Genomic DNA, 12,099 nt, shown 5'->3' on the forward strand with positions numbered 1-12,099 from the left:
GGGTCTCTTGACCTGGTGCAATACCTCTGTAGCTTCTTGTTGAGGCGGGACGCCATCATGTCTATCTGTGGCAGTTCCCACTGACTTGCAATCTGTGCGAAGGCTTCCTAAAGAAGTCCTCTCTTGGATGCAGGTCGTGTTTGCTGAGGAAGTCTGCTTCTCAGTTGTCCACTCCCAGAATGAACTGCTGAAAATGCGCTTACATGATTTTCCGCCCACCGGAGAATCCTGGTGGCTTCTGCCATTTCCACTCTGCTCTTTGTGCTGCCTTGGTGGTTTACATGAGCCACTGCGGTGATGTTGTCTGACTGGATCAGAACCGGTAGGTCGCGAAGCAATGTTTCCACTTGCCGAAGGGCGTTGTATATGGCCCTCAGCTCCAGGATGTTGATTTGAATACAAGTTTTTTGACTTGACCCAAAGACCTTTGAAGTTTCTTCCCTGTGTGACTGCTTCCCCACCTCGGAGGCTCGCGTCCGTGGCTACCAGAATCCAGTCCTGGATGGCGAACCTGCGACCCTGCAGAAGGTGAGCACTCTGCAGCCACCATAGGAGAGACACCCTGGCCCTAGGGGACAGGGTGATTAACTGATGCATCTGTAGATGTGATCCGGACCACTTGTTCCGTAGATCCCATTGGAAAGTCCTCGCATGGAACCTGCCGAAGGGAATGGCCCCGTAAGATGCCACCATCTTTCCTAGGACCCGAGTGCAGTGATGCACTGACACCTGTTTTGGCTTTAATAGTTTTTTTTTACCAGAGTCATTAGTTCCTGGGCCTTCTCTATCGGAAGATAAACCCATTTCTGGTCCGTATTCAGAATCATACCCAAGAAGGGCAGACGAGTCATAGGAACCAACTGTGACTTCGGGATATTGAGAATCCAGCTGAGTTGCTGTGACACCTTTAGCGAAAGGGACACGCTGTTCAACAACTGCTCTTTTGATCTCGCCCTATTAGGAGATCGTCCAAGTATGGGATAATTGTGACTCCTTGCTTGCGTTGGAGCACCATCATTTCCGCCAATTACCCTGAAATTGGTAATGACAATACTGTACCGTAATTCTCAGGTACGCCTGATGGGGTATACAAATGGGAACATGAAGGTATGCAGCCTTTATGTCTAGATAAACCATAAAATTCCCCCCTTCCAGGCTGGCAATGATCGCTCTGAGCGATTCCACCTTGAATTTGAACCTTTTCAAGTATAGGTTCAGAGATTTTAATTTTAAAATAGGTCTGACCGAACCGTCCGGTTTCGGGACTACAGCCAAGGTTGAGTAATATCCCCTTCCTTGTTGAAGGAGGGGAACCTTGAGCACCACCTGTTGGAGATACAATGTGTGAATTGTATTTAATATTATCTCCCTTTCTGGGGGAGAAGCCGGTAGGGCCGATAAGGAAAACCGGTGAGGAGGCACCTCTTCGAATTCCAGCTTGTAACCCTGAGAAACAATTTCTATTGCCCAGGGATCCACCTGTGAGTGAACTCAGATGTGGCTGAAGAGTCGAAGACGTGCTACCACTGGGGCGGACTCCCTTAGCGGAGCCCCAGCGTCATGCGGTGGATTTAGTAGAGGCCAGGGAGGACTTCTGTTCCTGGGAACTAGCTGTGCACTGCGCCCTTACCTCTGGTAAGAAAGGACGCTCCTCGTACTTTCTTTTTTTCTGCGACCGAAAGGACTGCATTTGATAATGTCGTGCTTTCTTAGGCTGTGAGGGAATATAAGGCAAAACATCAGATTTACCAGCTATAGCTGTGGAGACCAGGTCCGAGAGCCCTTCTCCACACAATTCCTCACCCTTGTAAGGTAAAACCTCCATATGCCTCTTTTAGTCGGCATCACCTGTCCATTGCATGTTCCACAGGACACGTCTAGCAGAAATCGACATAGCGTTGACTCTAGAACCCAGTAGACCAATGTCTCTTTGAGCATGTCTTATATATAAGACAGCATCTTTTATATATCCTAGGGTTAATAACATGGTATCCTTATCTAGGGTTTCAATCTCCGCTGATAAGGTATCTGTCCACGCTGCTACAGCGCTATAAACCCCTGCCGACACAATCGCCGGTCTGAGTAGTGTACCAGAATGTGTGTAAATGGACTTCAAAGTACTTTTCTGCATGCTATCTGCAGGATCCCTGAGGGTAGCTGTATCTTGTTATGTCAGCGCTACCTTTTGGGTAAACGTATCAACGCCTTGTCCACCCTAGGGGAGGATTCCCATCGTATCCTGGCCCTAGCAGGGAAAGGATACGCCATGAGAATTCTTTTGGGAAACTGCAGTTTCTTGTCTGGAGATTCCCGCTCTTTTTCACACAATTAATTCGGTTCATGAGAGGGGGGAAATGTTATCTCAGCTTTCTTCCCCTTAAACATGTGTACCCTCGTTTCAGGGACAGATGGGTCATCAGTGATATGCAAAACATCTTATATTACAATAATCATATATTGAATACTTTTCTGCCAGTTTTGGCTGTAACTTTGCATCATCGTAGTCGACACTGGAGTCAGACTCCGTGTCGGTATCAGTGTCTATTATTTTGGATAGTGGGCGTTTTGAGACTCTGAAGGTCCCTGTGACATAGGGACAGACATGAGTAGATTCCCTGTCTGTTCTCTAATCTTTTGTGCAATAAATTTATCTCAGGACTTAATTCCACATATCCAGTCAGGTGTCGGCGTTGTCGACGGAGGCACCACACACACACATTTGCTCCATCTCCTCCTTAGAAGAGTCTTTTACCTCAGACATGTCGACACACACGTACCGACACACCACACACTCAGGGAATCCTCTTATCTGAAGACAGTTCCCCCACAAGGCTCTTTGGAGAGACTGAGAGAGAGTATGCCAGCACACACCCAGCGCTAATACCCCAGGAAAAACACACAATGTGTTTACCCCGTAGCGCTGTAATACTATTATTTGCTGCCAATTATGTGCACCCCTTCTTCTCTAAAACCCCCTTTCACCGTGTATAAGCAGGGGAGAGTCCGGGGAGCTTCCTCTCAGCTGTGCTGTGGAGAAAATGGCGCTGGTGAGTGCTGAGGGAGAAGCCCCGCCCCATCGGCGGCGAGCTTCTGTCCCGCTTAAATATAATAAAAACTGGCGGGTGCTCTTTATATATACAGTGCCTAGCTGTATATATATCTCTTTTGCCAGAAATTAGGTTTATATTGCTGCCCAGGGCGCCCCCCCTGCGCCCTGCACCCTTACAGTGACTGCCATGTGTGAGGTGTGTGGGAGCAATGGCGCACAGCTGCACTGCTGTGCGTTACCTCAGTGAAGATCATGAAGTCTTCTGCCGCCTCTGAAGTCTTCTTTTTCTTCTCATACTCACCCGGCTTCTATCTTCCGGCTCTGTGAGGAGGACGGCGGCGCGGCTCCGGGACGAACTCCAGGGTGAGACCTGTGTTCTGACTCCCTCTGGAGCTAATGGTGTCCAGTAGCCTAAGAAGCAGAGCCTTGAAACTCACAGAAGTAGGTCTGCTTCTCTCCCCTCAGTCCCTCGATGCAGGGAGACTGTTGCCAGCAGGCTCCCTGAAAATAAAAAACCTAACAAATATACTTTCTGTCAGGAAGCTCAGGAGAGCTCCCTGAAGTGCACCCATCTCCTCTGAGCACAGTATCAAACTGAGGTCTGGAGGAGGGGCATAGAGGGAGGAGCCAGTGCACACCAGATCTAAAGTCTTTCTTAAAGTGCCCATGTCTCCTGCGGAGCCCGTCTATCCCCCATGGTCCTTATGGAGTCCCCAGCATCCTCTAGGACGTAAGAGAAAAGTGTACGCTGTATGCCGCTATGTGTAACAAGGGCACGCTGTCTGCCGTTATGTGTAAAAAGGGGACGCTGTCTGCCGTTATGTGTAAAAAGTGCATGCTGTCTGCCGCTATGTGTAAAAAGGGGGACGCTGTCTGCCGTAATGTGTAAAAAGGGGACACTGTCTGTTGTAATGTGTAAAAAGAGGAATCTGTCTGCCGTAAGGTGTAAAAGGGTCTCTACCTGGTGTAGTGGTGCTACTGTGCGGCGTAATTTGAATAATGGAGACTACTGTGCACCGTTTTATGAATTGGTATTATTTTGTGGCCACACCCCTTCCCCACGAAGCCACGCCACTATGTATTTTTGCGCGCGCCTACGGCGCGCACTGCCACTGTTTTGCATGCAGGGGTGGGGCTCCGATGACGTTTCTTGCACACAGTGCTAAAATGTCTAGTTACGGCACTGTTGCTAGATATCCATTTCTCTGGCCCTGAGCAGGTCCCCCTCACCAGATCCTCTCCAGGGGTGAGGGAGTGGACTTGGATGGGATGGGGGGCCCAAAGCATTTTGTCACACCTGGGCCCACCGCTCGCTAGTTCCGCCACTGAATTGGTGGTGTATTTACAGTACATTTGACTAGGGCCTGGGCACTTTATTGTAATCTGAATTCATATCCGGCTTTACCGCGGTGTTTCTATCGGGGAACAGCAAAAAAAATCCAGTGTATCTTCCTCTCAGGGTCTACCTGCCCTTTCCTAAAGAGTGCTGGGACAGTGTAATAAGCAAGGGATCCCTGCAGCGGCAGCATGGTCTTAAATGCACATAATCTGAAAATTAAAAACTTTATTGACTAATAAACTTCCTAAAACCCTTGGAGAAACATTTTATTAATTATGAAATTGGCTTTACTTGTTTCCTGATTCGATTCAGTCCAGGAAATAAAAACAATAAATTAACTTCAGAAAGAAAAAAAAAAACAGAAAAGCAACCTGCACGCTGTGGGGCAGATTCAATTGGGAGTGAGGTTTAGTGAGGTTAAAAAAAAAATCTCACTTACCTTGCACACAATTTTGAGGGGCACCGCCAGGGTGCCAGAGCAAGTCCCGTTGATTTTTCCTTACTATAGCTACCCTATTTTAGGAAAAATCAGACTTACTCTGGAGGTGAGTGAAAAAAAGACGCAGTCCCGCAATTGAATACCAAACGCTGTTTGTTTGTTTGTTGTTTTTAATTTCCCTTTTGCAATTGGATTCCACCCCTATGACTGATGCTGATAGATGACAAAGTAGGGAGAATCCTTCCCCGGCAGCCAATCACAAGCCTTTTCTTCTTCTTGTTGGATTGTGTCACTGGCATGAATAATACTGGGGTAGCTGAATCACCCAGAGAGAGACGGCACCTGTGTGTATCAGTGACACAGGGCTGCAAGTGACGTACGTGGCAGTGTCATGATGCAAGGAGGGGAAGGAGCAGGAAGTGGTGTCATGCTCCTATCAATTGTGGAGTCTGTACAGACCCATATAAAAGGTTCATATATGCCATGCCCTTTTTTCTGCCTCACCACTCTTATTTGCAGCCACTGGGTATGGCAATGTGCTAATGTCTCTTGCCCACTATATTAGTACTCTCTGTGTTAATTTATCCAAATATGAGCGTGACGGCTAATGGAATAGCAGGGAATGGCCAGTTCTGCCTTGGACTTGTAGCCACTTGCCTTCCCTTCCTCGGCACACCTTCACTCCCAGCTCTCTCTCCACTTGTGTTGTTGGGCATAGCATTGGAATTCAGGTAGGAATGTCTGCTGCTCGTTGCCTGGGGGCCAGGTCTGCACAGTGTGTGGAGGGTGTGGAACTGAATCCAAAAAAGTTGTCTGATAAACAAGTCAGAGAGGTAGAGCTGAAGTCTCTGCCAGGTAGTGTTACAGACAGAGCAGCAGGTCTATCCAATAGTTTATCTACTCTGTACAAGACAATAAGCTAGCTGTGTTAGCACTGACTGCTGTGTCTAGGTCATGTCATTCATTGAGCGTTACTCATGGAAAATCACCTAGCAAAGCCAAGCCGTAGTGTACGAGAGTCTGAGGAAAGGCCCTACCCCACTACTTAATTACTCCTCCACTTTGCCACTTCTATTAAAATCACACATATACTAGGATGTATGTATGTTTATATATATATACAGGGCAGACTGGCCCACCGGCGTACAGGGGAAATTCCTGGTGGGTCCCAATGCTACTTTATTGGAGGGTCCGTTACTTTGTGGAGCAGGACCACTGATGAACATGTCGGCTTGGTTCACTTCTACAGAAACCACACAAAGATTTGCCATACTGCCAATCAAAGTGGGTGGTCACGACACACCCCTGCCACCCCCTCCCCCCTCATTGGCTGTGGGCTTTAACATAATAAATACAGTTCCTGTCAGTGATTGGAATGTCATTGCAGCTCTGCATTCATTCAGTAACCTACAATTAGGTCATTCCAGTGGTAAGAGCTTAGCTAGTTCATATTTTTCATTCACAATGGCGCTGTTACTAGACCTAATGCAAATCTCATAAAGTTGAAGACACTGGCTGGTCAGTACCGGTGCCTATCACCTATACAGTGCGTGCGTGCGTGCGTGCGTGCGTGCGTGTGTGTGTGTGTATAGGATCACTATCCTACTTTTATTTAATAGACATATTTTACATTAACTCTATAAATTGGAGGGTTCTGCGCACTGAGTGTCTTTATTCTATAGCTAGCCAGGGTGTGCTGCTCGTTCTGATGGGTGTTCCAACCCACCTATACGTAAATGGAGAAGCTTAGTGGATATACCACAATAGAACTGCGCTCAACCCCTAAGGTTGTTATTTTTGTGATTTCTATATCCAAGTGCAAATGCATATTTGGGTCTGTTCATACATTATCCTTTATTACATCTGATGTGCATTCATTAGCTAAACACACACACCTTAGGGGTTGAGCGCAGTTCTATTGTGGTATATCCACTAAGCATCTCCATATTTTACATTAAACTGCATTCCCAGGGCTATGGTGTACTCACTACCGTGCATTGCTGTTACATCATCATACATGCAATATCAGTATTATGTACTGTATACAGGTTGAGTATCCCATATCCAAATATTCCGAAATATGGAATATTCCGAAATACGGACTTTTTTGAGTGAGAGTGAGATAGTGAAACCTTTGTTTTTTGATGGCTCAATGTACACAAACTTTGTTTACTGCACAAAGTTATAAAAAATATTGTATTAAATGACCTTCAGGCTGTGTGTATAAGGTGTATATGAAACATAAATGAATTTTGTGAATGTAGACACGCTTTGTTTAATGCACAAAGTTATTAAAAATATTGGCTAAAATTTACTTCAGACTGTGTGTATAAGGTGTATATGTAACATAAATGCATTCTGTGCTTAGATTTAGGTCCCATCACCATGATATCTCATTATGGTATGCAATTATTCCAAAATACGGAAAAATCCGATATCCAAAATACCTCTGGTCCCAAGCATTTTGGATAAGGGATTCTCAACCTGTATGTATATATATATATATATATATATATATATATACACAGGGGCCCAGCGCATGCAATCACTAATGGTCTGTTTGTCTTATGAGCCCTGCACTACCACCAGGGAATGTGCAACTGATCGCAGAGCTAATAGTGGTCACCTGTTAATCTGGCAGAAATATACACAGTGATCCCACTTTATAGCAACCGGTAATAGTTGTTGCCATATTTAGCATTATGAAGAGTGTGACACATGGAATGAATACATTTTACGGTTCTTTTGTTCAGCGTATATACATGGTAAGTGAGCCTGGTGTCCTGAAGAAGAGAGTCTTATTTTCGTTATTTTGAATTATTCAGAGCTTTATTCTCGGCCTTTCCCATTCTTTCTTCCAGTTCACAGCTCGCCAGAAAGTGTATAATATAGCCAATGAGCTGCTGCAGACAGAGAAAGCTTACGTGTCCCGATTACATCTCCTGGACCAGGTGAGGTCTTCTGTTAAAACACATTCAATATATCGTAGTGTTAGCTTTATTTACCTTTTATACAGAATTATATTCCTCCTTCCTCATACCTTTTATCTTAAATATTCTTATAGTATGTTTATCTAGGGGCTACATACCTTTTTTTTGTTATAAAATAATAGTGGGCAGTACGGATGGTGTAATGGTTAGCATTACTGCCTCACAGCACTGAGGTCATGGGTTCCATCCCCACCATGGCCCTAACTGTGTGGAGTTTGTATATTCTCCCCGTACTTGCGTGGGTTTTCTCCGGGTTCTCCGGTTTCCTCCCGCAATCCAAAAATATACTCGTAGGTGAATTGGCTCCCAACAAAATTAACCCTAGTGAATGTGTCTTTGTGTACATGTGATAGGGAATATAGATTGTAAGCTCCACTGGGGCAGGGACTGATATGAATGGGCAAGTATTCTCTGTAAAGCGCTGCGGAATATGTGTGCGCTATATAAATAACTGATAATAAATAATATATAGTGCTTCCTGTTCTTCCATATGTAATCTCTTTTAAAGTGGTCAGGAAAGGAGTAGAACGTCCTGTAGCCAATCAGATCATTTGAATGATCACAGGAGCACAGAATATGTCCGGAGACGTTTATCGGTCTTGTGGGAAGCAGCACACTGTCCATGGCTGTGACTGTGGGGGAGATGTACTACCCCTTGAAGAGAGATAAAGTACCCGCCAATCCGCACCTAATTGTCATGTTACAGACTGTTGCCCTTATTTATCAATGAGTGATAAATTTCACGATGAGTGATATATTGCACCAGCCAATCGGCTCCTAACTTCCATGTCACAGGCTGTGTTTGAAAAATGACAGGAGGTGATTGGCTGGTGAAATGTATCACTCACAGTGAAATTTATCACTCATTGATAAATAAGGGCATTTTTGTTAAAAAAAAATAGTCAGGAGCTGATTGGCTGGTACCTTATCTCTCTCCAAGGCTTAGTACATCTGCCCCTAAGTGATAAGTGGAGCTCCAAGTAGTGACGTCAGGCTACTGTCCAACTGATTTGAGATTCTGGGAACATTGAGGCATTAAACGTACCTGTATGTGAACGAAGGGGCATTGTCTCATCCACTGACCTTTCAATCACAGGTGTTCTGTGCTCGGCTCATGGAGGAAGCTGGCACCAAGGGCTCGTTTCCTATTGAAGTAGTTATGGGAATTTTCTCCAACATCTGCTCCATATATTGCTTCCATCAGCAGTTCCTGCTGCCTGAGCTGGAGAAACGAATGCAAGAGTGGTGAGTTGCCAGCATTGTCGATTGTGTATAGGCTTCTTTATGGATCCTTCAGGCAATGTGCCTGATATTGTAGCATGAATGCATAGTAGTGACCACAACCCTCACTGATCCCACCCTCAACATCTAGAAGACCACCGATAACTGCATTCACCACTGTGTGCAGCTCTCTTCCAACAGCACTAGCAGGGTACAATGCAACCTAACGGGATTCGTCTGCTCTGAGTAGGGTTAAATACCTGGATCTCATCCGATGTGGCCGAACACATGTGGCTGTTATCAGTTCATGTGTTTTTCTTATTTTGGCCACAGAGTCCTGGGAATTCGTTATTGAAGACTGCATTCTAGTCCTCTCCTTTTAATGCAGCTTATGGATAATTCTGCAGTGTCCACAGGGGTTGGGTATGGGTTACCGGCGGGCCAGCTCTTTACAGAGCATTATAAAATCATCAGGAAACTAGAGGACGCCACACGAACACAGAGAGAACATACAAACTCCACACATACAGTGGTCTTATGGGAATTGAACCCATGACTGCAGCGCTGAGACTTATTCGTATACCTATTAGAATGTATCTAGCCTTTGTTTCCCTGCTTTGTAGAAAGTTGATCTAGAAAACATATAAAATAATTAAACTGGGATGGACTTACACACAAATATGGCAGCGTGCAGCAAGGTTCTTTTTTCCCCAGAATAAAAACAACCCGTTCCGATAACAAGAAATTCATAATTTTTTTGCCGTTTGAAAATATTTTCGTGCTTTTCTCCACGGTGTGTAAAAGCTTGCATGTTTTACATTTAGGGACAGTAACCCTCGGATCGGGGACATCCTCCAGAAGTTGGCTCCATTCCTTAAAATGTACGGGGAGTATGTTAAGAACTTTGACCGAGCCATGGAGCTGCTGAACACATGGACCGAGCGCTCATCCCAGTTCAAGATCATCATCCAGGAAGTGCAGGTGAGGGCTCAAAATTATTTCCCAGAATCCTTTTCTGTCTGTGCAGGTAGCAATGCAGCAAAGCCCACTCCACAAGATCCATGGCTATCCATTGTGTGTATCTAGTCTGTTTGGTTCTCTGTGATCATTAATCACCATTGCAGCTTAAGGTAATGCTGTACGGTATATGCAGTCAGGGGTGGATTGGCCAAAGGGCCCACAGGGAAAATACCTGCTGGGCTGAAGTGCATTTGGGGGCAAGTTTTGTTTGTTGACATATGAGGGGTGGTACCGCCGCCATGGTTACACTGTATACCTCTGGTGCAGCCCATGTTAGGCCACTTCTACACGATTTTTTTCCAACGCCACTTTCAGTTCCCAATCTGCCCCTATATGCAGTAATGCAGGAGATATATTCCATTATGTGTGTGCACATTAAGGGTGGCCGGTTTCATTTTACCATCTAGTTCAGAAAACAAACTGAAGAACGAAGGGCAGTAAAAGGAAAGGAAGATGCAGGGCATCACCACACAAATATCAGTATTCTTAATAATAGTTCCCATCTACTGATGAGTCGGCTTCATGGGACCGTATCAAACAGTTCCCAGATGTCCATGCGTGCCGAAGTATTTATAAATACTGAAACAAGCAGTTAGCGGTAGACAGACAGACGTGACTTTTATTATCATTATAATGCCATCATGGTGATATACTGTGCATCATAGCCAGCAATGAGAAGCACTGTACTAATCAAGCTGGCTTATACCGAGATTTCTCTTTTTATTTTCCTATTTCATTTTGCACCCAGTAATTAGCAGATGCTGAGATTGGAGCGGGGAGAAGGAATGTTTGGCTCTGCAGTAAAGCAATTTAGAGTTTTCCGAGCTTCCTTTTAACCCATATAACCGCACAGCCGCAGGACAGGCTCCTCAATCAATCAGCCTCACACTGTGCAAATCCCTATTGACATTTTAGATGCTAATGAATTAAATGTCACCTGTAATTAGCTTAATGAAGAAACTCAGGAACAATTCTCAGAGTGACTTGTTTTGTAGAGGTGGGTGGGGTGGAATTCCTCGGGACCAACATTTATTTACTGTTCTGTCATTGTCATGGAGGGTGTGTTCCTGGCTTTCACCTGCGTTGGTCTCACCGACATTTTCTCTTATCTATAAAAAAGATATATCTAGTCTTCAAGTCATAACCAGGCACCCCAGCGGTCCAGGTTTTAGGTATGTCCATGGCATACTTGCCTACCTGACCCTCTCCATGAGGGAGAAAATGCTCTGTTCCTGGACTCTCCTGGTAATGTATGATTGCCATCACCTGTGGTGAAACCCCTTTCTTATCAATTAACTAGCTCACCACAGGTGATGGCAATCATACATTACCAGGAGAGTCCAGGAACAGAGCATTTTCTCCCTCATGGAGAGGGTCAGGTAGGCAAGTATGATCCATGGCTCACCACAGATGGTTGAATCAAATTGACTGAGGTGCTAATTAAGTCACCTGTGGCCAAGCATGGCTAATCTTCAAACCTGGAGCCTTGGGTTGCCTTGAGGACTGCGTTTGGGAACATCTGCTTTATGCAATAGAACCAGTGGTTCTCAACCACGGTCCTCAAGTACCCCCAACAGTTCATGTTTTCCAGGTCACCTAGCTGGTGCACAGGTGTATTCATTACTCACTGACACATTTTAAAAGACCCACAGGTGGAGCAAATTTTTTAACTTGCAATCCTGTAAGGAGACCTGGAAAACATGAACTGTTGGGGGTACTTGAGGACCGCGGTTGAGAACCACTGCAATAGACCGTTTGGTTCACAAGTGTCTCACTGCAACAAGGGTCAGCAATCATTTGCAATCGGCGTGCCGGCTAAAATCAAATTCATTTTACTATGCTAATCTATATTAAGTCAATATATAACTTAGATGATTAATGAATGAATAATGGGACAAAATAAACTGCAAATTTTAATGTACAGAAAAATATGAAATACAATTCAAACAATGCAACTATAAAGTGGGGGAAATAGTGAGAGCATGAAAGTCGGTAATACCTATACAGTCCTAGCTTATAGGTAAATTGGTCGACACAACAA

At 44.9% G+C, this 12,099-nt stretch overlaps 1 protein-coding gene and 1 long non-coding RNA gene across 4 annotated transcripts in view; one reads left to right on the forward strand and one right to left on the reverse strand.

The window, feature by feature from the left end:
- The window catches only part of FGD1 (FYVE, RhoGEF and PH domain containing 1), a 233,595-nt gene that overhangs the window by 196,491 nt on the left and 25,005 nt on the right, over positions 1-12,099 (forward strand). For 2 of the 3 annotated variants that reach the window (XM_063936362.1, XM_063936363.1), the window contains exons 5-7: positions 7,689-7,778; positions 8,914-9,062; positions 9,863-10,019. In XM_063936362.1, coding sequence (XP_063792432.1) covers positions 7,689-7,778; positions 8,914-9,062; positions 9,863-10,019 — 396 coding nt within the window. Of the gene's footprint in view, positions 1-7,688; positions 7,779-8,913; positions 9,063-9,862; positions 10,020-10,072; positions 10,169-12,099 lie in introns of those variants that run through there. The other variant, XM_063936364.1, reaches the window with a different exon arrangement.
- Positions 7,718-9,872, reverse strand: LOC134948410 (uncharacterized). The gene is made up of 3 exons (XR_010182951.1): positions 9,711-9,872; positions 8,901-9,039; positions 7,718-7,788 (listed from the first exon to the last, which is right to left on the reverse strand). It is a non-coding gene; the product is annotated as an uncharacterized LOC134948410 (long non-coding RNA).

This window comes from Pseudophryne corroboree, chromosome 8 (genome assembly GCF_028390025.1).
Source record: "Pseudophryne corroboree isolate aPseCor3 chromosome 8, aPseCor3.hap2, whole genome shotgun sequence".
Classification (NCBI taxonomy): domain Eukaryota; kingdom Metazoa; phylum Chordata; class Amphibia; order Anura; family Myobatrachidae; genus Pseudophryne; species Pseudophryne corroboree.